General features: G+C 43.4%; 1 protein-coding gene across 3 annotated transcripts in view; it reads left to right on the top strand.

Moving 5' to 3' along the window:
* fto (FTO alpha-ketoglutarate dependent dioxygenase) overlaps positions 1 to 25,046 on the top strand; it is a 111,840-nt gene that overhangs the window by 58,204 nt on the left and 28,590 nt on the right. The window contains exons 9-10 of one of the 3 annotated variants that reach the window (XM_058630081.1): positions 4,522 to 4,582; positions 4,806 to 4,851. In XM_058630081.1, coding sequence (XP_058486064.1) covers positions 4,522 to 4,582; positions 4,806 to 4,851 — 107 coding nt within the window. The remainder of the gene's footprint in view (positions 1 to 4,521; positions 4,583 to 4,805; positions 4,852 to 25,046) is intronic. The other 2 variants (XM_058630079.1, XR_009240303.1) reach the window with 2 other exon arrangements.

Genomic DNA, 25,046 nt, shown 5'->3' with positions numbered 1-25,046 from the left:
GGCGTCATCAACATTGCTGTGTTTACTTGGTTCAGGGCACGGGAGGAGAAAACAAATAAGGGCATGTCATCTGTCTCTTTCATCCACGGCTCGCCTGTAATTAGCGCAAGCGCAGTGGTTAGCCCGAGACGCTGTCATCTAATTTGTCTGTCTTTATCTAAAACATGTCTGTGTGGTCCCCGAGACTGGATGCATGCGTGTAGAAGAGATCGCCTATGGCCTGAGTGTTTGTGAGGTGTATGCTTTGAGTGTGCTCGATTGTAAATTATGAATTCTTCTCTCATGCACCCACCCCTGTTTAGCAATCGCTCAGTTATGCACGACATGTCCTGACCTCAGCAGAACCTCACAGCTGCTGTTGCCGTAGTCATCGGGCTCGACTAGTTAGTTCCCATGCTGGAGAGAACGTCCGAGTTTATCTTATTTTAAGCGTTGTATTTTTAAGGGGTGTGATACGAAACGAAATGACCAATGATGCTACTTCTTTTACCTTTACTTTACAAATAATTCCTAACCGTGTCAATATGTAATTATACCTTGTTTGGCTCTCAAACAAGTTGGTAATTATCCAGTGACAGTCATTCTCTCTCTCATTGTGTATTTATGGGAATGGAAGGCGCTCAACTGGCAGGGATCAGTATCACACTCATTGTTAAATTTATTTACTTTTCCTTGACTTAGTCACAACAGCAATAAATTGCTGTCAGCTTTGAATGGAAACATTCACTCCATAATTATGCATTTCGCAGTAAGAGTTTGGCAATGAGGTGTGGCACAGAGAGGGAGAAAGAGAGAGTTAGAAATGTCAGTTAAAGTCCCACAGCCCATTTAAACACACTTGTTGCAGAGACGGTTGCCCGTTAAATGCTGCCTTTTTTTCTTTATTTTAATATGGAAACAAGATTTGTGTTTGGAAAAGACAATGTGGTCAGGGGAGGCGGGAGGGAATGGGTTTGGGCCTGTTTTACTGGTAGTCAGGAAAACCAGCACATTTTTTCTGGTCAAACTCGACATCCAAGAGAGCTGATAGAGCATGATTGGGTGAGGATGTGTGGCAGACGTGTGAAACAAACAGCGAGAGCACAGCTTGAGTGATCCCAACCCTCCGTCACCCCCATAATGCTGTGCTCTCGCTGTTTGTTCCGGGACAAAAAAAGTAAAACAAGGATCTTTATTGTCATTTATTGAATGTGTCTGACATTCATCCGTGTTTTGATGGTGGGAACCATCCACCACCTACTTGCTGTGAGGCAACAGTGCTAACCACTAAGCCACCATTTTAACTGCCCTAATTTAACAGTGCATGTGTTTGTGTATGGCTAGTGAGCTAATGAGCACAAATGCAATCATCACATAGAGTGAAAGGGGAGGTAAAACTTCAGTAAACATGCAGACAAAGTTCATATCAGACGCCCGCAGAGGCTCACGTTGTGTTTTGTGTACATTTGTTGTAGAGAATTGTTTGGAGGTGAAACATTTCTGTGCTGGCTGAGCTCAGGGAGTGTTTCTTTGTGAGTGTTGCTGTTATCACAGAACTATCTACAACAATGTAGTGCATGTGATGCCTAAACACACGTATGTGTATTACACATGTATGCACACCACATGTTCCAACCTTTCCCTTTCCCTTCATCTGCCACAACCACCCCATCTGGGTGGCCCCCTCCACCTCCACCCTTCCCACTCCATCTACACACATCTTTCTCCCCTCCTCGGTTAATTATAACCAACACTGCTGGAACACTTCATTTCATAGCTAGCATATTGTCTTTTCAAGGCTGGCAGGCAGGTCATAAATTATCCTGAAGGTGAGGATGGAAGTTGGAGGAGATAGTTATGAAAATTTCATCTGTCTACCGTAGTGGCCGCAGCTGCTCCTGTCACCATCCGTGTACTGGAGGAATTACACCGGGTCAGCATTTGCGTGTGTTTATGTGTGTATGTGCATGGGTGTATCCCTCGGTGCAAATGCATACGCATATAAACACATGTGAACAGTGACAGTGTGCGCGTATACAGGCCACTCACACATGCACATCTTTGTGTGCCTCCACACTTGTCCCTTTGTGTACTCTCTCTGTGTGTGTGTGTGTGTGTGTGTGTGTGTGTGTGTGCTGCTGGACTAGTGTGTACAGCAGGTTGGCCAGGTAAGACCTGCCTGTCAGTGTGCGGAACATCTCTGGCGTCCCTGTCACCCTGGGGCCCCCTGCTCTGCCCTAAAGCAGGGAGATTGGGCGGGGGGGACAGGCTTGCAGGGCGGTCCCCAAGCTGTCTGTGTTCATTACTGCTACAGAGACGGGACATGGCCGGCAGGTGGCCAGACCTTTAGTCCATACCTACTGTGCTCATCTGCTACTCTGCTGTGTGTGTGTGTGTGTGTGTGTGTGTGTAGGGAAGTGGGTGTGCAAGTTGGCTCGAGAATGAAAAAAAAGTCTGAGGAGACCCATAATTTATGCATCGGAGTAGGAAAATGCATATTTTACGTTTGACCTATGATTGTGACAGATTATTGCACTCTGCCTGTGCACGCACATCTTTAAATGGAGATTCTCACATATTTAGAAATGTACAGAAAGTCAGCTTTTAGAGGAACTGGAGTGCTGCTGTGGCACTTCCTTGACAGAGCGTAGAGCAGCTCTTCTCGACAGACAGCCACTCCATGTGGCAATTAGTAAGAAAAGAAATACTCAGTAAACCCCCCCCCCCCACCCACCCCACACACACACACCCAATCGTCCTCATATGTCAATCTTTAGTCTCCTGCAAAAATGCCATCAGGGCCAAAGTCCATAGCTGTTAATTACAATTCTAACTAGCTTGCCTCCTGACGAATGGATGGCTTCAGCAGTGATGTAGGATAAAAGGGATATCAGCGATTTCACTTCCCCATACAAAGACTGCCTCTGAAATGGGTCATCAATCCCATAGTGATAAATGTCTGGTGGAGTAATGACTCTCTTATCGGCACCGGATTACTGCAGATATTTGTAATTAGTGTAGCCACACAAGTCCCAACAGATGTTTTTCAGACGGCACAATATTGGAGCCCTGGTTTAGTGCTGAATTGAACTTTCTGAAAATAATAGGGATAGTCAGAGCTATTGTATTGTGTCAGACATAGGTAAATCTGAGGGACAGAGTCATAGATTGGCCTGTGAGAATGGCAGAATGTGCCGTGTTCATAAATTCACCAAATTTGTGGAGCCACATGTACACGCAAACACACATTCACACACTAAAGCCCGTGGCCTAGTAGCTAAATACACAGCCTGCGGTCCATCCTTTAGATATTGAGCTCAGTAGTCACGTGACTGTAAGAGCCAAGGGGTTGCTCTTCTCCTCCTCATCCTCTTCCTCCCCTTCCTCTTCCACTTCAACCCTAAAGGTAGCCAATGCTACGCCAGGGGGAGTGAACGATTCACTTTAAACTTCCATTTCTCCTGTTTTGGGTCGGGAGTCACCAGCCGCCCTGAATCTTTTTTTTTTTTTCTTCTTTTTTTTTATCCGCCTTTCACCACTTCCAACTCTCATGAAATCACAATGTGATGTATTCAGCCTGAGGTGTAGCTCTATTCACAATGCAGTCTGACACCAGGAAGCCCTGCTCCCCTCTGTTTTCACAATGCATCTGTACGGATGGACCGCTGACAAGTCTTTACCACTAATACAATTGTCCTGGTTGCAGTCTGTTTTAATGTACACTGGACACTTGTGTGTTTGATTCCCTTTATGTCTCTCCACATCAGTGTGTATATATAAATGTATAGACATCACACAGACGTGGTGCCAGCGAACCCTTTGTGTCTAGATTGTGTTTTGTTGCCAGAATATACACATCGCATTCTACCATCCAACACACCCACAACAACCCTATACACAGATGCACAGCCTGCCCAGCACTGACAGACGTGTAAGCAGATGCAGCCAGAGCTGGTAATGGCAGGTGATTATAAGTGGCACACGTGCCAAACTAATTAAACCCCTGGGTTGACAGCAGCATTTGGTAGCACTGGCATTCTGGCATGCTGGCATTAGAATAATTGTAGCAGCAGCACATTTCACCTGCGAGACTGCAACTAACAACGTCATTTATTTTACAGCAGGCTGCACCGGATGTTGCTACAGAGGCTCGCGTTAGCTTTTCTTTATGCTTGACGTGTATGGCAACCTCTGTCAAAGATGGGACAGCCTTTCTGTTTTGAGTCGCTCTCTGTTGGACGGTGCTTTGCTGGAGGATATGTATGGGCTTCTATTTTTTGAATTGTCATTATGCTAAATTTAAATTCAAAATTGAACTGAAGGTGATGAATATGTATGGGTGCACGTCCATCCACTCAGCTGTTCCAGTCTGTGAAATTGTGATGCACACACACGCAAAAATAAGTATAAATAAAATATAATAATGAGCTGTATTTTAGGTATAGATACGTACGTAAAAATAGTGTTAAAAGGTGTCAAGCTGTAAGAAATCAAGACTAAAATAGTTTAAAGAAGTAATTAGATGCATGTCCCCCCAAATAGGGCCCACTGCAGTAAGGAAGCAGGAAGAATCCAAGGGCAGGAGGAGTCGTTTAGTTCTCAGGTCAGTGCTTCTCCAGCTGGAGGATTGGAGCTGTGAGTCCGCCTCACAGAGGTCAGAGCCATGCCAGGGGGCCAGAAACCGCACCAGGAGGTCCACCTGCACACATTCTGTGCATCTCCCCCACACACACATGCATACCTGAATGCTCTGACATACCTGCAGTGCTGTGAAAAGTGTTTGGCTGTAACCGACTTGACTGATTCATGTGCCTTGTGCTATGCAGCAGGTGTGGCTGCGTGGGCCAGGTGCACACGGCGCTGCGTCACAAGGTGAGAGGTAACTCTGACGCAGTATCTGTTGGAATAGGAGTGAGTCAGGTCACGTAAGGTATGTAAGGTCATTGCGTGTCCTGTTAGATTTACGGTCCGCCGTGTTGCATATCCTATGTTTTCTTGTGATTTCTCACCAAGACCTTAGACAACAATTCTCTACTATTTCCACGCTGTAAATCACAGTGGTGACAAATAGGGTGTATTCAGCTCCCACACATTTTCCCCCATAGACAGCACTGTCTAGTCCACTTGCACATAATTGCTCCCTTGCTTTACTGCATATATATCACTTGCCGAAACATCACTTAACACTTTTCAGGTTTTATTGCCCATGCACTGACTGTGTTCACTCTTGATAGCTACTATATTAAGCCAGTTGTAGAAGAAGTGAAAAATCTGCTCTTTGAAGGCACAAGTAAGTGGCCGATGGCAGCTGATAGCTGGGGCTTAGTGAATGCTCATTATGCGCTGTAGCAAGCTGATTAAAACATCTGATTTCCTAACAGTGTGTGTGTGTGTGTGTGTGTCTAAGTGTGCCATCAAGTGCCTGTGTGTGTCCTGTGCACGTGTAAGTGCGCATATGCGTGTGCATGTGTGAAAGAGTAGGCCTTTGGGCTGCTGCGCTATGTTATCTTCTTTTTTTTTTCAACCTAATTACAGTCCATATTTACTTCCATTCTCTTTTTGTTGTCTGCCCTCGACAGGCATCTGTGAGTGCCTCTGCCTAAGCCGTTCTCATTAACAGACTGATGATGTGTGATAGGTCTAATAAGTGATGATACAGGGAGCTTTTCCAAAAAAGAGGTCATGATACAAATGTTGTCAAGCTTTTTGCAACCACAAAGAATTATGTTCTTGTTATCAGTGATGATGTGATTGCAAATTTGCCAGTGAGTGTTCGTGGGGAGACACTCCATGTTCACATCAAATCCAAATGTAAAAGTGCGTCATCCGTAGCTTGTATCAGAAGCATATGAAATCGTATTATTGCCCCATGATGAGCCCATGAAGTGACTGGTTCCCGAATTGGGATGGGGGGTGTGAGAGGGTTTGTACGATAGAGGAGAACATGTAAAAGCTCCACAATATAAATTATAATAAATTGTGTCATTTTTATTTTCACTGACAAACGCATTAATATCACATCCCAAGTGTTTTAACCTGTAACCATGAACCTCTCAAAAATATCATGTTTGAGATAATTTAAATAATCTAGATTATTTTAGCTTTTTCATGTCACATCACATGTCACCAAAGAAAAGACAAATCCAGCTGACCACACGCTGACAGAGTTGTTTCTGATTAACCAAACCCCATTAGTTAACTAAACTGGTCACACCACGAAAAACACTCTTGTGTGAGTGTGAATGTGTTAGAGATGCCCAAACGAACCCACAATAGGATTTGTAAATGGTTAAACCGCACAGGAAGCTGTGTGAGGATACATGGTGGGGTGAGCAGGATAAATCACAGTCGAGTTTTATATGGCGGAGGTGGGTGGTGGGGCACTTGTGCGGTGTGAATGGTTTCGTGTGAGTGACTGATTCCCAGACATAGAGCACAGTGCATCCTGAATGGGTAAATGGCATTTATTCAGCTGGTTAGTCTGGGAAAACATATGGTGCCATTTGGAGGCCCAGGCTGGTGCACGCTGTTCTCCTGTAATTAGACTGGCCCAGCAGAGCAGCTACATGACTGCTTCATGATAACCAGCCTACTGTACCCTACAGTGCTGCTGCCACCCAGCCCTGGCTGCAGCACACGAACAACACACCACATTACACATCCTGTTAACACACTGTTCAACACCAGTGAACACCAGTGACACCACAGCTTTGGCAGCTGCACGTGTTCACCAAGGGCCAGGTTTACCTATACGTACATGATGGCACAAGTAAAAAAAAGATATACACCGCACCTTTGTATTATACTTTGAGCATGCATGGAGCTTCAGTGGCATTCTTAGATTTATGATTCGCACATAATACATTTCTACAGTGAATATAAATTAACTTTCGTTGTCATTGTGAAAATGTGTCCATTACGGAAACAAATAAAATAGTTTCAAGTGTTGAGTTATTAAATTTGCTTGTTAGTAAATGGGGACAAAACATATTTCTAAAAAAAACATAAGCCACAATCAATAAAAATGTCCATTCAAAAGATTATCTACAGCAAATCACAACCTCAATGAATTTCATGTACGAGTTTTATGGTTTGGTCATATATTTTCTATGTCATAATACATTAAGTAACAGCTCATATTTCCATTTTTTCTATCTCTGATTTGACACTTTATTTCTCTATTTCTTTATTTTCTTTAATCTATGAAGAAATATTTAGAACCTGGGTATCACATGGTCTCCACTTTCTTTCTTTCTTTCTTTCTTTCTTTCTTTCTTTCTTTCTTGTAATTACATCCCACCCGCCCTTCATCAGGATCAGGGGAGCAGATTGTAGGTTGGAGGCCTGGGTGGTGTTGGCAGGACTGTTGGGGTGTCAGATGGGCTTTTGTCCCGTCGGGGGGAACAGGCTGGCAGCCCGGCGGGAAGGCCCTGTTGAAAATACACTACTGGGAATCAGACTGAGCCAGTGCCTGGCCCAAACCTAGTACACACACACACACACACACACACACACACACACACACATTGAGTGGGTTTGATAAGGAAAGAGGTGGGGGTGTCCAAACATGGGATAAAGACATTTCCTGCCTCATTTATAAAATTTGACACCACCAGCCTGCCCTCTCCTCCTCCCTCATCAGCATCTCTACACAAAGATCCCAGACACACACACACATGCTGGTGGAGGTACATTGAAAAACCAAACTGCTGTTCTGAGTCTTAAGATGTAGTTCCCATAATGACCGCTCAATGTCGGCATGGAAAAAAACAATTTTTAATATCTTTATTGTTTATTTTACCTGACTCTTTTGTGACGTGAGGTAAATTATGTTATAGCCGGATTAAAAGTGGACTATTTTGGGGTGTTTTATAAACCTCGGGCCTTCTTTGGCCCCCAGAAACCTCGAACGACCTATTGGCAGTTTCATGGATGCCTTTTCTACCTCGTTAAGGGTTCAGCAAGCATTGTATCCTCTATACACTCAGGAACGACAGCACATGTACACGACATGTACAGCTGTACGACCCGTGAGCATGTGCACATACAGCTACATGCCCCATGCATCTCTGTCCGGAGAAGGCTCTCTGCATGGCATGCTTCTCTCTCTTGTTGTCTGTTTAGCAAGTACAGCATGTTAGAGCGTTGCCAAATTTGCATATGCCGCCATGTATATTTCAGCAGCGTTTAAGACACACATCAAAGCGGTGAATTATGCATGCGGCTGGTACAGTGGAGGTGCTTGTTTTATGCACTTGTGAAAGGGAATTGAACTGTGTTTTCTTCTGCTCGTGATGCTCAAGGCCCACGGCCCATTAAAGTACACGGAACTAGCAGCTATAAATGGACATGTGGTGAACATCGTATTCCCCTCTAACAAAGGGGGCTCGGCATAGGGAAAGGCCTCTGACAGGTTCTGACGGCTAGGTAATAGGATTCCTACCTCTCCAAAAGGGACTGATTGAGGTGCTGTTGTCGAACCCTTGTAGACCACACTGTCTTTTTTTATACGTGAATGTGCATATGTGTTTGTTAAATGCAGTGCTGTGGAAGAGATGAATGACTAAATAATTCAAAACTGGCATGTCTCACAAAATGATGCAAACCCGTGCATGGATTGTCAGTGGGAGGAATAGAGTGTTGTAGTAAACACAGCCTAAAAGGCTCTTATGCATTATAGACAAACCTTTTGAAACTTTTTTTTTTTCTCATATGCAAATGAAAAGCATACAGCTGCAAAGGCTTAATATGAATCTCTTCCATTCACTGCAAATCCAAATGAGGCACAGTAGGACTGTTTATGCCACTGCTCGAGGAGGATGGTGGTGTGCCGGTCGCGTCACACGGTAGATACAATGGAATCCACAGCGACGCCGCTATCACTGTTTACTTTAAAGAGGGAGCGGTTAGAGCTGTGGCTTGGCCAGTACCAAGCAGTTGTGCCCTCATAAGCCTCTCCTGGACTGAGGGAATAGACTGCAGAGGATGAGCATCATTAGATGTGTCATTTAAGACACCTATACTCTCCCACTGCTCTATATTTATCCACTTGCAGGTCTCTAACAGGCCCTCGGGTCAACACATTGTGTCCCTACCTGTCAGCTTGACAGTGCATGGGACATATGTAGTGGATAGAGACAATATGAAGCCACCTGCCCTCTCTTCTCCTCTCCTCAATTGCTCTTCTCAATGCCTCACCTTGCCAATGGATACCTTTCTGACAATTCATACATCCCTGTTATGGCAGCCTTGTTTAACTTGGCTTAGTACCAGAGAATCTGCTATTTATAGAGTTCGTTTTAGCCACCTCTGCGTGGTAAATGATGATAAGCCCAGCCTGTAATAAACAATCTCGTAAACAGCTCCGCAGCTCAGTCCTCGGTAGCCGTAGGGGCTTGTAAGAGCTTTATAACACATTTATTACCCCTTAAATGGCGAGAGAGTTGTGAGCCATAACATGAGGTAGCACTAATTTAATTTCCGGACATATATTGGCTTTAAGTTATCTTTCTTAGGTTTTAGTTATTTTGCTGACTTGATTGATTCCATGCCTAATCCTAGTTAGGGACATTCTAAATGAATGGTGACACCTAAGAGGACCACTGTATATTCAGGCCTCGCCTCAATTATTTTGCCACTTTGTATTCAGAGTCTGCCGAGAGAGAAGAGAAGAAACAATTACTTTGTTAGCCAAAAGCAGACATCCACTCAGAACAGACGATAGGGCCAGCATGGGGAATAGAGATATTTGATGTCGAATCTCCCCCCTATTTACAGTCGGATGCCTGAATAAACATGTTCAGAAGCTGGGAAGCAGCATTATGACCCATAACCTCGAGGTATTTGAAATGGAACAGCAGAACTTACTTTGAAAAAGAAAAGGCAATGTGCTCTGGGCTCACTGTTTATACCTCTTGATGTGATTTGGACTGAAATGTAAAAAAAGAAAAAAGAAATCCTGTTTATCTCTTCTTTCCCTTTTGTCCATGGTTGAAAATTGAAGGGCTTTGAAAACGGAGGCTATTGCAGGAAGGAAATATTGTCTTCTGTCTTAATGTTAAAGCTGTTAGAAAAAAAAAATTAAGTCATTTGCTTTAAGTTTTTATAATATTTTAAGGTATAAATACAGCGTTTGTGTCATCATTGTTCAGCGCTCAAACAAGATGTCAGTAGTTTTGTCTTGCACAGGTGCCACTGCAATCCAAAAACCATGTGGTTTGATTTGAAGCATCCCGAGGTAAGACTGGATCTTTTTACAAGCTACAGATTTTTCATCACACAAATTCTCTCTCTGCAGCATTTTCCCATTATGGTTTATTAAACTACCTCTGGGGCCCTGAGCATCTACTTTTAGTTTCAGTGCTTCTTTCTCCAAATACCAATTTCAACCCATCCTCAATTATTCTTTTGTTTGAAAAGACGCAAGGTATCAATCTTTTATGTTTTGGAAAAATCTGATGAGTGCTATTTGCCGGACCTCCTGCCCAACAGAGATTGTGGAGCTGGCATGTGGAGAGAAACATGAAATTGCAGAGTAAATCAATACTGGGCTGGTAATGTTGGGTGGGGGGTGTGGGGGGGGGGGACGGATCCCCTTTCGAAGAGCAGAGCAGAATTTGTATGCATTATGTTTTTGATCTTGTACTGTACACATTTCATTCCAGGCACAGTTGTTAGCATAGTTGCAGTTGTTTGTATGTTATTTTAGCTTCTTCCCCAAGTAGCTATTTGCAATTTGGACCAAAATACAATTAAGGGGCCCATCTGTTTTCAATGGTACTAATGTCAGACAGATGGGTTGTGTCTATTGAAGCCATACCAGGCCCGTGGCAGGTTAGAGGCTTTAGTAATGAACATGCTACTAGGCTGATTTCATCATAGTCTTTTTCACAAAGTTAAGCTGTCGCACTTTAACTTTGGCAGCAGTCCGGGAGAAATACACGACTCGTGCTTTTAGGAATTACAAGTGTGTAAGTTCCTGCAGCATTTGGGATATCTGTCTATCCATCCATCCATCCATCCATCACAAGAATAGAAGGTTATGATCGAAGGATGTTTATATCTTTAGTATCAACACCTCACAGTCCTATGAAGACACCTGTTTTTAGCACGAGAACCCTCATCCCATATCAGGCTCTAACCAGTAAACCTGACAATATTCACCTGACAATAGCAAAACGTTTCAAAGACAACCATCTTTTAAGCGGTCCTGAAATTTGCCATATTCTTTCACTTTTAAATTCCTCACATGGAGCACTGACCATATGCAGAACTAATTTTAAATGTCAACAAAACTCTCAAAAAAGGCAGCAGTCCCTTATGCATAGCGTGTGTGTGTGTGTGTGTAGGATGCTTGATCTTTTGTAACTCCTCTTTTAGATATGATGGCTCCTGGAGTCGCTCCTAAAGCTTCACAACAGCAAAGGCTAATCTAATGCATGATACTTTTCTCTATGGACAGCTATCTGAAAAAGTTAAGGGTTGTTTGTAAGAAATAAACGTATCCACATTGTTAAGTCTGTAGGAGATGTGGATCATGGTTTCGTGAAACTGAGATATATACGGTCTGGGAGTGATTTATCACTCCGACTTGAGCCTGATTGACTCTAGCCTTCACTTAAAGACAAGCACCCACCCACCACTCATGTCTTCCAAGCATGCGAGCACACATTACTTACATAACTCTTTTACCATAAAACTTGCCTGAGGCCTGTGACCAAAACACTTCTAATATAGCGAAATTGAGCCGCTTTGAACTATGGTGTTTTTGATAACTACTTGGTATGCTTCCTGGAGGATAACCTGTGGGCTTTGCTTCCAAGCTTTAATCCCTTTGATTAAGTGCCAGGGAAAGATAACTCTGTACTCAATAGGCCCTTTACCTTTCTAATGTCCTCACTGTCCTGGGCTTGAAAGCACCAGTGCTCTCAAATCTCAGTAGGTGAATACAAACTTTCATTAGACTCCTCTGCAGATTGTTGTTTTCAAAGCCTTGGTCAATAACATCCTTCCTGTCTGTGCCCTCTCCCTTGTCTCTTATCCTGTCTTAGGTCAAGATGTCCTCTATGCTTTTGCTCTGCTTATGTGGATATATGTGATACAGCGCCGCGCTTCCTTCCCTCCCTTTCAGTGACTGAGTGGCAGTGACGGCAATGCCACAACTTCCACAGATTAGCAAAGGCTCAGAGGAGGAGCACAGTTGCTGGGGTAATTATGCCGAGAGTTGTGGATTGCCAAATGCACGATGAGGCTGGGGCCTTGGTTCCATACTGGTGGATCAACCAAGGAAAGCTGCAACTGATTGTGTGATGCATCCACAGTCTTAGCCCACCCAAGACCCCCATCATCACCTCCTATCTATTAGGTTGTGGTGCTGTGGGTATTTTGTGGAAGTATGTAAGAGTCACCCTGGCATTCTCTGAAATGACAAACTGACTATTGTGTCATTACGCCGTCATTGTAAATAAAAGGCTGTTAACAAAACATTAATTTTGTCATATATAAAGAGAACAATGAGGTTGCACATCATCAAATGATCTCTCCAATTACTCAGTTAAGTTTAATGATATATCAGTGGGACTTTCCAATGATGGCTTACTGTGCCAGGCTTTGCTCTGCCTGTAGTGCCAACATTTGAAGAGCATTATAAAACAAGGGGTTTCTTAAACTGACAATTGGCTATTTGAAAAAAAAATATTGCATGTTTAATTTTGGTCACTCCCACTCACTCTCTGTTAAAGCCTTTTAGTTTGCATTTCTGCTTTAAAGAAGCTTAGCTGTGCTGTATGTATGTCTCCTTTCATCGTTTTGTGTTTCATACTTATTTGAAATGTAGGATGACCTGAGTCCAAAACCCAAACAACTGTTTTATGTGGCTATTTTTTCTCCTCTTTTATGGGAAATTGACCCAGACCGTGAAACTTGAAAAGAAAATTAGTTTGTTTGCTGGGAGAAAACCTCAAACTTCAAATAACTGGCTCATATTTACTGCATCTCGCTCCTGACGCCTGCTTTGATTGGCACAGTGTTTCTCTAGAAGGGCTTTTGTTATGTATTTCACTACAGCCGCCCAAAGACAACCACTGGATTTAGATGCAGATAGAAAACAAGACACTCCAAAATTGGCTGACCCTTTCCCAGCACTCTGTGAACTCTCTGCTCCCACCACAGAGATATAAGGGCATTCTGACTTCTGAGGCATCTTTTGTTGTTTCTCACGGGCAAATTCTGTCCAGTGTTATTCCCTGTGAACCCCCTCCACAAACAAACACACACACACGCACACATTGGCCACTCTTACACACTTAACCATAACCAGTCCCATGCTAAATGCATAGCGTTTCAGTTTTCCGTCAAACACATCAAACATTGTAGAACAGATATAGTTAAAAGATTACAGATGGGACGATATTTACTGCAGATTTGTGCTTACATTTAAAGTCTAAGACAGTGGCTCGAAAATAAGCTACTATAATGGGTGTTTACCCAACCGTAATTATTTTATAACCTTTTTGTGCGCCTTTATGTATTTTCCTCCCCCTTGTTATCACGGTCTTGTAGAAGGACGACATAAAGATTTCCAAGCTGCTGTAGCTTATTTCACTCAAAGGATAGGTAGTATTTGATAAATGATACCACCACTGATATGTCAGTGAATTGTCATCCAAGGCTTGGTTAATCAAGAGCATCGGCAATAGAGTCAGTAAACCACTTCAGAGAGTGGGGGACAAGCTCCCGCTGGCTGGCTTCTCATTCATGTCCACCAGCTTCAACACTGGCTAGATTAGTTGCCAACTTTGATACGTTCATTGTCTTTACTGGCTTTTTTTTTTTGCACCCATCCTCTGCCACACCATCCCACCATAACTCCAAAGCAGTGTGCTATGGCATGATGTCGAGGGTTGACACATCCACCATGGCTGCTATACTGTGCATGTGTGTGTGTAAGAGTGCTTGTTTGCATACACGTCTGTGCGACATCAAAATGTGAAAAAAAAAAATACTCAAGATAGAGTCCATTACTTCTGCGGCAGGGTATCTCCTAACTTCTATCTTTTTAAATATTTATTTCATGAACAGTATATATATTTTGTCGAGGGTTATTGGGGCATGAATAAGCGCGTGTCACGGCCTTTTCGCAATCCCTTACGAGGATCCCACCCCCCCATCCCTGCCTTGCCCGCAGCAGGCCCAGCTCAGAGTTCTTCTGATAGCCGTAAAGGGATTTGGGCTGGATGGGCAGACCCTGACTGGGCTGATTGCTTTGAATGGCACTGGCTAAAGCTGCCTTTGAAAGCAGGGGCGTTGATGAGCGTCTTCTCAGAAGAGCCTGTGTAGTCACTGCCTCTGGGAGGGACCCTCACTAATACCCTAGCATAAGATATACAGGAAGAGGCAGGGATCACCAGTTACCCGCAGCCATACACACACCCGCGTACACGCACACGTACACACCCGCGTACTTAGACAACGACAGAGAAGTACTTTCAATAAACTTTTTGACTTATTTCGTCTATTCGGTGCATCGAAATGACTTAAGCTAGATGATACAGCAACTATTTTGTTTTAGAGTGTAATAAAATAAGGGGAGGAGAAAGCAGACACTATTTTTACTTGAATAAACAATACAGATTTCACTTTCTACAGAGAAGTTGGCCAAACTGTTTGGTCTGTTTGCTTTATGATAACTTTAATTTAAAAAGATTGTTATTTCCCCAGGTTTGGTTCTTTCTGTGATTATATACATTATATACTTCTTCTTCTCTGTTTGTGGTGTAGCGTTACAGTGCCACTTACAGGCCTGGCATATGCACTACAGCATTTTGAGTTGTTTTGGGGGCGGGGTTTCGTGTTCTTTTCGTGAACTTTTTCAAATGGACAAAGTAATAGATCGTTACGCTTTGTTACGTTTCAGTGTGGATACGGCCGAAGTCTCTCCTCAGTCGGGTGAACAGCATGCCGCACATCTTGCCGTTTGTGCTCTGAGCAGATTGCAAAGCCAGAGAGGGAGGATTTCCGGAGGAGTGCATGATTTGTTCGCTGTTTCACCTTGTCCTTTTCGCTCATAAAACACCTTGTGAGAAGACAAATTACAGCTTCAGACATGGGTGTCCCAGTGCGTTTTTATCTCTCAGCAGGCCCTCGGGGCACATTACCTGTGTTCCACAGGGCTGGCTGTGACATGGGAGCTGTCACTGGTGGGGCCCCTGAGGCCCAGGCTGCTGCTCAGAACAGGGTGGCCTTCTCTTTTTGTTGGACTGTCCCCTGGAGCATCAGGGTCTGAACTCAAGATTGGTCTGCACCCAAATCCCCTTGCCCTCTTATCCTTGTGCTATCGCCTCAGCCATAGGAACAGACATGTGCACCATCAGCATGATTGGTGATGAACATTAAATCATGTTGTAAAGCCTCATGCTCATTATGGTGATTGGTGCAAGTTGAGGCACCGCAACATTGTTATTTCTGACTTCTCATCTTTACTGTGTTCATACATCTGGAAAATTCCTATGTAAGGCTTGTTGATGTCAGTAAACTTCGTGTGAGAGTCAAAGAGTTGGGGATACGTGCTTGTCTTCCACAAAAGGCAAATGGCTTCAGGCGAAACAAGCTCATTTTGTGTCAAAGAGCGAGAGAAAGAAGGGGGAAAAGAAGTAGCAGTAAATTACTGATAAGTGACAGAGAGAGCAGCTTATCTCGTGACAGCATCAGTGTGGAATGAAGGTCTAGTTTGTGTGAATGAGTTAACCCTTTGACACATCTCATGGCGAGGATGAAGGTGAGTGAAGCTCAAAGACGGAAAAACTGTGGAAAGCAGAGCGATGGAGAGGGAAATGGGAAAGATGGCAGGAATCTATAGTGGGTGGGTCCCACAGCGCGCCTGGCTTTATTTTCAATTGCAGTTTACGATTTTTCATGGTCGTGTCTCCCCTGCCTGCTTTTCAAAATAATCGGCCGTCAGCTTTTGCAAGTCTGGCTGCCTTTCATTTCAGGGGTTTGTTTTTGAAAAGGTTGCTATTATAGCCAAATGGTTTCTGTGCTTCTCTAAACACGGCAAGGCATTAGGCCGGGCTCCGGTTTCAGGGCCTGGCTCCTAATGAGAGACCCAATCACACAGAGGGAAAAGACGGATCAGTGCTGCTGCACCAGACCCAACCTGTGGTTTACCTCTTGAAACATAACCACACTCCATACGCTCTCTCTTTTTCCCCTTTCTTTTTTTTTCCACTCAGTCTTTTTCCTCCACCTCCTGTCATGATGCTTTAATAACCAAACTTGATCAAAGCTGATTATGCAGCTGCGCTGTGACACACAGATCTGCTAATAAATACATTAACACCAGGGCCAATCCCTGGTCTGACAGCTCGTGTTGATTGCGCGCACAGTGCTAGAATTCTTAGCTTCGCTTCGTACAGGTGGAGAGAGTCTCTCTCTTCATCTCTGTGACAACTGGGAGGCAGAGCAGGAACATGCCTTGTTAATATACTGTAGGTAGACTCTGTATATGTAGAACATGTGTACTGTCCACTGCTAATTATATCTTGAATGTCAGTACAGGGAGCTGGCAGTAGTCCATGTCTAAACAACCACAGGTGTTTTTGGAGACTACAAGTAAAAGGCACCGTGGGAGGATTCTCTGAGCGTGAACGTTGTTTTCCGTACTATATTTAGGATCATTTTAGATTCAAGTGCATATATTATATCTATGGCGTCGTGATGTATCAGGAATGACGATACAAATTACCATGTTTGCGTCTCTTTGTAGCAAATGTGTTTGAATCGGAGCGCTCCACTGTGGGGGTCGGTGAAAACATGTTCAGTGTGTTTAGCTTCTGTATTCTCTGACAGTTCAGGGACTCACGCATATCCATTTTCATTGGCATTAACGATGTGGAGTAAAGACAAATAGTTTTTTTTTTGCCCTAAATGAAACATTCTTAGCTTGAACAGACATGTCTTTACACTGGTTAACAGCACCTACACTGAACCTGTGCGTGTTTCTATCCGTTTTTTTCTTTCTTTCTTTATACTTGGGCTGTCGTGGACTTCAGCGAGAATTGTCGAATGACCAGGAAATATTTGAGGTTTTGGAAAAAGGATTAGTTTGAACACTTATTTTGGAAAATCCCTTGCACTAAGCAAGTCAACCCGCTGTATAAATCGGTCGTGTTATTTCAAACTAGTATGGCAGCTGTGGTCATGACTTCTGCTAACCCCAGTGGCTCTACAAAATTCTTCCTCCGGTGTACACAGAACTTTACTGTGTTTGCAATGTGCATATTTTCTGTTCTGCACGACTTGAGTCACACGAGCGAGTAAGTCGGCGGCTTTGACTCCTGTAAAGTTGTAGCGAGAGGAAGAGAGGATGGAGGAACAGGAAGACACGGAGCAGTATATGCACAGAGAGTCTTCTGTCACTGCCAGACACTCTTCAGTCTCCTCGCAGTGGGGACTATGATTTATGGAGGAGTCTCCATGTTGTAAGAACCTGAGGAGGATCACTCGTTTGTGCAAGGAGAGAGAGAGAGGGAGCGAGGGGGGGGTCTGGTTGGGGTTGGGGACAGTCTCCTCTGTCCCTGGCGCTTCTCTTACACACCTATCTTAGTTCTACCTTATTTCAATTTCTGTTTGTAGTTTTGGCGGATTATAAAAAGCCATGCCAAACGGATATTTTCCTCTTTCTCCCTTTATTTTTTTTTTTCAAAGTTAGTGATTGTTAAACAGTTTCTGTATTCCCTTTCTGTCTGTGTGTTTATTGGAGGTAGTGGATTAGGCTTGAAACCATCACCAGAGGTTGCTTGAAACTTTAAAGGAAACCCCTCATATCACAGACGCCCCCCTCCCTCCCTCTCTCTCATCCTTCCCACGCTCACTTTCTCTCTTTCCCTTTCTGTCTCTGTCTCTCTTTCAGTCACTCACTCACACACACACACAACATCACACTCTCTCAGCACAGTTGTCACTGTGCCGCAGCTATCCGCACATTATTAGTTATTACTTTATCGGCTCCCGAAGCTGTCAGAAGACACCCTCCTGGAATATACAGCAGGCATAAGCCATCGGTCCTCATTACGCTAGACCCGCGTGCAATTTACACCCAGCTGCCGCTCACACACTCATGACTACATGCTCATGTGTTTGTGTGTGTGTGTGTGTGTGTACGTGGTGCTATGCAGATGACAGGGCTGCACACGTATGATATGAGCCTATCTTTGAGGTAGTGCACTCACACGTATGAACGGGGCAGGGCTAATGTGTGCGACATGATAAAAGCCTCCACCAAAGCCTTTGTGCATGCGTTTCAAGAGAGTGCATGTGCTTCTGCTCCAAGCCACCAGGAGGCAGGGACGACATTGGAAAGTGCTTGCTCAAGACTGCTCATGTCCTGTTCAACATGAGTGCAGGTGTGCAGTCAAAAACCCCCCCGAGGCACCCGGGACAGAACAGGGCCCAGCAAGTCAGACCGGGTGACTTACTGTGTATCCCAGAAATAGAGATCAACACGAACGTCACAAAGAGAACAGCACACATGGGTGTGTATAAAGAAGAGGTGGGGAGGTTGTAAAAATATAAGACGTATCACATCAACATAATGAATTATGTTTTGATTTCGCCCATGCATATTTTGCCTGAGGTGGCTGTCATGAACAGATGTACAAGTCAGGTTCTCACCATTACTGTTTCGCGTTGGAGTATGAAGATTGTGCAAATCAGACCTCCTGCACTGACATGCCGTTGGATGCTTATTAACCAGTCCTGTCGCCTGGGACTAACCTCTTTTATGTTTGATCTCGCAAAGTGGCCACATTAGCACTGACTAATTCTCTCGGTTGTGGGTTTGGAAACTGCACACGTTCCTAAGGCCTGCAGTCACACTGTGATTGCAAGAGTGAAGATGTAAGACTTTAAATCTGCCGCCTCCTCCTCCTCCTCACACGGTTGTTTATGCCCTCGCCATGCCATCAATCACAGCACCGGTTTTCGTCTTTGGCAGGTGGAAGAAGTGGGCACACACGGCTTCCTTATTATGGATGTGCGTTTGAAATGTTAGTATTTAGAGTACATACGAGTCAGCAATATAGTACTACTCATACAACCCATCGTTAATGTTCGTATATTCATTGTATAATTTCACTTTCAACTTGTTGTGTTTTTTTCATCCATAATGTGCCGCATGTCATGTTAAGAACAGATTTCCCATGAGGTTTTCTCTGCAGCGGTTATAATAATTTTATGGAGGACACCGTCTAAAGAAAGTCATGAAAGCATGAAAGTCTTTGAAGCACTCGTGTCCCCACTTTGGTTATTGTGAAAGAGACATGTCCCTAGTCTACTCCTACATTATCGAGAGAATACAGGAGTATGGATGGCCAGTAGCAACAGGGAGGATTTGCTAAGTTCCTCTCGGATAGCAGAGCCTCCGTCACACTTAGTGTTTAACAAAATTATGCAAACTTTTCTTTCTTTTTTTTCTTTTTTTTTCCAATGAGAACAACGCAAAAATAATGGCTTTAATATTTACTCTTTCCTCCAGCTAGTGTTTTGTATGCAAATTAGGTATGATTTCAGGGATGGAGAGGCGGAGTGTCTCTTGCATCCATCTTTTGTTGCCAAGCGGATTGAGGGAGATCTGTTATGGTTTGTTAACATGAGAGCCCTTGATTCGGATTGAAACAAAACCATGTGTAGAATTAGATTAAAGACAATGTGTGGTGAGCGGTGGCTCGGGCATGTGCTGGACTTCACCCACCCATATGCCGGCACTCACCACTGTGGTCCCATTGTTTGGCCGGGCGTCTGTTGTGAAGTGGGTTTTTGTCCTGTTTTTGTTCCGTAATGGGCTATAATAACTTATATAAATCACACTGACTAAGCCTGAGCGCCACAGTTTGGGCTTGGCATTGATGGAAAGCCTGGTTCTCCAGAGGACTGGTGAGCAGAGAGTCTGCTGAGGGAAAGTTTGAAAGTCAGCGGGCTTTCGGGTTTGACAGTGTTGTTTTGTTGCAAAGGGAATCAGCCTGAGGTTTTCTTCTGGGGAGGAAGGTCAAATAAAGAGAAAAGAAAGCTTTGATAGTGATCTACAAACAGTGTGTTAGACCAAGAATGTTGGAAGATATAGGAAAATATAAAAGGGAGCTGTATTTATGTGAAATTCTTTCCTGTCGTTTGCCTCACCTGAAGGGCTTCATTTTGCTTTTGGGAAGAAAGTAAAAAAAAATAAAAATGCTGGATTACAAAATCAGGCTATTCTAATTAACCATACACACATGACAAGGGGAGAGAACATGATTGACTGTCTCCTGTTCTTTGTCCGATGTTAACTGATCTCACGTGGAGGTGTGTGTTTTAGAGATTATATGCACGGTCGATGAATTAAGGAAATCCCAAATTAGTTAGAGCCTTCATCACTAGTCAGTGATATTTCTTTTCAGGAGCAGGACTCACATTATTTCTTGTAATCTTTGGGTGGTGTGTTCAGTTTACACTGCTGGGAATTGTCTGTAACCCTGTTTTACACTAAAAATAGCCCAGAGGAAGAGGGGTAAGATGAAAGAGGGGGGGGGGGGGTTGCAAGGAGTAACCACTGATTAATTATGCACACGTCTGATTGTGACATGCTATCTGCTGCTATTAATGGGCAAGGATAATCGCGCTGGATTGTAATTGCAGCCTCTGACTTGAGAAGTGCACTGTGTCCAACATCAATCTTTATACAAAAAGCTGCAGTTCAGAGAAGAACTTCATTTGCGACTGTCGAGGAGTCACCAAGTCAGCTCGTTTTTAAAGGAGAGAACTGAAGTTTTTAGGAGGACTGCGGGCAAAAAGAAGTGGAGTGGTTTCTTTTAAATGGTGTCAGCCATAAACAGGCAAGTTAGAACAGGGAGCCGTGATATTACTGTACACTGCTTGAGGTTATGGAAAATAATTAGAGATCTGTGTGGAAGGAACAAAAAAAAAATATGTGTTTTAAGGTGGCTTTGTGGCTTCTGAAAGTTTTCACTGCTTTCATTGTTTGAACTTTTAATTCAGCTTTAAATGAGTGTCATTATTCATATGATATTATTGTGGAGTAAAATATATTAGAGCTCTGGGAGAAAAAAAAAAAGGGGTTGCATTAAAATGTTAAAAATGAGTTAATGAGAAAATAACACTCACCGATTGAGTTTTAGGCTTCAACTGAACCTGCCACAGAGCCATTTCAGGTGCATTGCTCACAATGAAATGTATTTCTATAAATGCAAATGTCTGTTTTATGTCATGTGCGTAATAACTTTGCCTATTAGAGGGAATATATAAAGAAGATAAATGCGCAGTTTATTCCCCATTTTATCCAATTTCAGCACATTTTTTTCATTACAAACTCAAAACCTTCTGAAAAATAACAAAGTGAAATTGCGCCCAGCTTCTCTTTTTTGCCCTCTCCAAAAGCTTCCCTGGCAGTTTGTCTAAAAGCTGAAATGAAACGAGGAATGTAATTAGAGGGAAGGGAAACTTTTAAGGGGAATTTCAAAATGCGGAGCAATCAGAGCCTTAAAAGCAGCTTTTGGTCCCCCATCAGAGAGTCTCCTATCCAGCCACAGACGGTGTCAGTACAGAGAGTGTAACGGGCCCCCTTTCCATAGAGACACAAGTCTTACTGTTTTTATTCTACCTTCAGTGGGTGTGCTTTGCTGCTGTCACACCTCCCTTACATTAACCTTGCTGTGAGGCTTCCAGATCCCAGAGTAAAGCACCATATTCAGGCTTTTTCTTAGCTTGAAAGGCAGGGAAGGGATTTTGGAGTTGAAGGGTTTGGTTGGTGGGTGATGGGCCAGAAATTAGAGATAGGAAAAGTAGACCAGGGAAGACCAGGTGTGAGAATGGGAGAGCGAAATCCATGGAAAATAGCATGGAAAAGTCTGTCATTTGCTTCTTTCGGGCCCATTGACAAGGCTAAACAAACAGCAAAGGCTTTGGAGAGAAACATTAACTGCAACTGCCCTTGATCTGGCAGTGTTTAGAGTGCTGTCGGCACGGCTAATAAACACTTCATTTAGTTTTAATGGTGCCGGCGCCTCTTCGCAGCCTTCAAAAGTATCTTGTATTTGGGTCATTTACGGCTCTTCCTTGAGGAGCACCCGAGGGACAGCAGATCCAGTCCTCATCTCTGTCTACCAGAGCACTCCAGGCCTGGGGAAAATTAATAGGGCTATCGAGAAAAAATAAATAAGTGATGGGCTTTACCCCTGCCAAACAGCCCTGAGAGCTTATTAAGGCAAAGTGAAGGGAGATGGGGCAATAGAAAAAGAGATTTTAATATGTATTTTGCACCTTTTAATGTCGGGCCAGGCTTGTTCTATTCTTGCCTTGATTCCATTTCCTTGTGCACACTCCTCTATCTTTCTATTGCGTTGCCTCTGTGTTCCTCCTCTACAGTAATTGTAAACACAGCAATTATGGATTGTGTGAGACTTAATTATAGCTTGTGTGGAGCCCTGGGGGAGCTCTGGCGGAATGTTGTGGCTGATAAAAACGCCAGCTCATCAGCACCCCTCCAATGGTTACGAACCCCAGCGAGTGGACCAAAGGGAAACGTTCCCCCAGGGCCCTCCCAGCCAAAGGACCAATTAGTATTAGACGGGAATTAATCTTAACGGGACACAGCCACTCAAACAGGTCCTCCCAAGGTGAGGGGGAATTAATGCGGTTGCCTTATTGGTTATTACTGCTGTTGTCTTTTAGGCGGTTCCTCAATCAGCGCACAAGCTTAAGCATGTTAATAGAACAAATCGTCCTGTAGCTGACATGTGTTCTGCACCGAGATACGTGTTGGAGGAAGGTTCTGTATTGGAGAAAAGAGCCAAGCGAATAAGAGGAGAAAATGGGCCATCTCATTTCTTTGCTGGTCGTATATTCTGCTGCTACAATTATGTTTTTTTTTTCTGGGATGGCGGTTAGAGGGAGGACATATTTAAGGCAGCAGCCTTTGAATTCAAGTCTCAGTGCTTCTTGTATTAAGATATTCAGAGCTGAGCCCTTTTTGTCAGATCCCATAATGAGGGGGCTCATACAGTGATCCATGGCCAGTTTGAGTATTGATTTCTGGGGAGCGTGGCTCCATTAAGGTCCTGCCCGGGGGTGAGGAAGGGTCAGAAGGGGAAGTTGTGGGCTGCTGTGACCCCAGCTGCAGTTTACAATCGATTAAATCTGACTGGGAAGGGAGAATGTCCTGGGGAAGTAAGCACAGGGCCCCACACGCGATTAGGCTACATTAGCCCTCTGGTCAGAGCTGTTCCAGAGGTTTCAGTAAGTTAATTAGCACTTTCTTATGATATCAGTGATGACAGAAGTAAAGCAGCTAGCATTGATTTGGCCTTACTCCATTTCCACCTTGGAGACCAAAACCAACAAAGCACCGGATGCACCCAACCTCCCTCCCTTTTGAGCGCTACATACATGGAAATTATTAGTAAGCACCAACGTATGCAAAGTTATAATATTATAAATAAATGTAAATGATAATTTTCCTGATTTTTTTTTTTTTATTATTATTATTTCTTTCTAAGTGCCATTTGAAGGCCAAACCGATTGGATTGAGTTGACTGCTATCACAGGATCACAGTCAAGGGTCTTCCTCTGTTTTATTTTGCAGCATTTTCTTTTCATCCCTTTGAAAACAAATGACGACAAAGATTAAACGCACTGCGGATTTACCGTCATAATTTCCTGACAGTCTGTGGGGGTCTGACAACGAGTAGGTCTATACCTACAATACTGACACATAGTGTGCGTATGACACATATAAGGCTTGAAACAGAAGCTTTAAGTTTAACATCCCCCCTTTCTTTTTTTTTGCCTGTGACTTCTAATTGTTTGCCACCTCTTTCTCAAGAGAAAAAACAAAGTGCCAGCACTAATTTCTTATTGTGGCAACTGAAGTATAAAGGTGTCAGGAGCTGATCGTCTTTGTCTCCCCAGCTTACTGTATAACAATCTACTCCTCCGTTTCTTCGTGTCTCCCCTAATCCCTTTGTTGTTTCCCTGTCATTTTCTTTATTTTGCTTGCTTCTCTGTTCTTGTCATTCTTCTTTACCACTCCATCTTTCTGTCTCCCTGCACTATATCATTCTCTCTACTCTGCTGTTCTCACACTACTCCCTTTGTGAAATGAAAGGTATGCCAATAGATCACTCATGCTCTTTGTTCTTCCACCTTTACAGTGTGCTGCTCTCAATATTGTTTGTTTTACCAGCAGCTAAACTGGCTTACACCCTTTTCTCTCTGTATGTATCGCTCCATCTCCTCCTGTCTGTTTTTGCTCGGGGCCTAGTCAGGCAAGTGAACAGCGACAGATGAAGCACCTTGTCTGTCTGCAGTGTTGGATGGAATTAATCATGATCCAGTAAGTGCTGTGATGAGGATTCAGAGATGCTTGTTAGCGATAGAGCCATCAGGTGCGCCTGATTCGTCATGCGCTGACAGCAGCCCCAGGTGGGACACTGAGCCAGGTATTAGGGCCTGTTTAAAGCCAAGTCCTCCCCTTAGGTGCTAGTGGTCATGAGTGCACAGCGCTTAAACTTAACCCCCACAAAGTCACCAAATATTCATTGAAAATAACCGAAGCAAGTAGTGTTAGTATACCTTTTTCACAGCAGATATTATACAGTACAGTGTCAAATACAATAGTATGACGAACACAGGTTTTGCCAGTATTATTAATTCAGTTTTAAGAGAGCCAGGGTCATACTATTGCTCAAGTGTAAATGTAGGTCACACTAAAACATGTTAACCCGTAGAAGCTGTGAATCTTTTTCATCTGAAAATCTCATTATAGCATTTGCAAAAGTCACAGATTTACCAGTGATTTGTGTTTATTTATAAACTAACTACTGACAAAACAAAATAAATACTGGAAAAAAAAGATTGCATTCAATTAGATTAGTAAGGTCAGTTTAATTTTTTGTTTAAACACTGCTTGTAAGGTCATCACCTTATAGCCAAACAAATTTCAGTCAGAGAAACTAATGTAATTGGTCATTTAATTGAAGTATAACATGCTCATCAACATACTGTATATAAAGCTGTTGATA

This window comes from Solea solea, chromosome 5 (assembly GCF_958295425.1).
Source record: "Solea solea chromosome 5, fSolSol10.1, whole genome shotgun sequence".
NCBI classification, from domain to species: Eukaryota; Metazoa; Chordata; class Actinopteri; order Pleuronectiformes; family Soleidae; genus Solea; species Solea solea.
The sequence above is the reverse complement of the archived record's forward strand: the minus strand, read 5'-3'. Positions and strand labels throughout refer to the sequence as shown.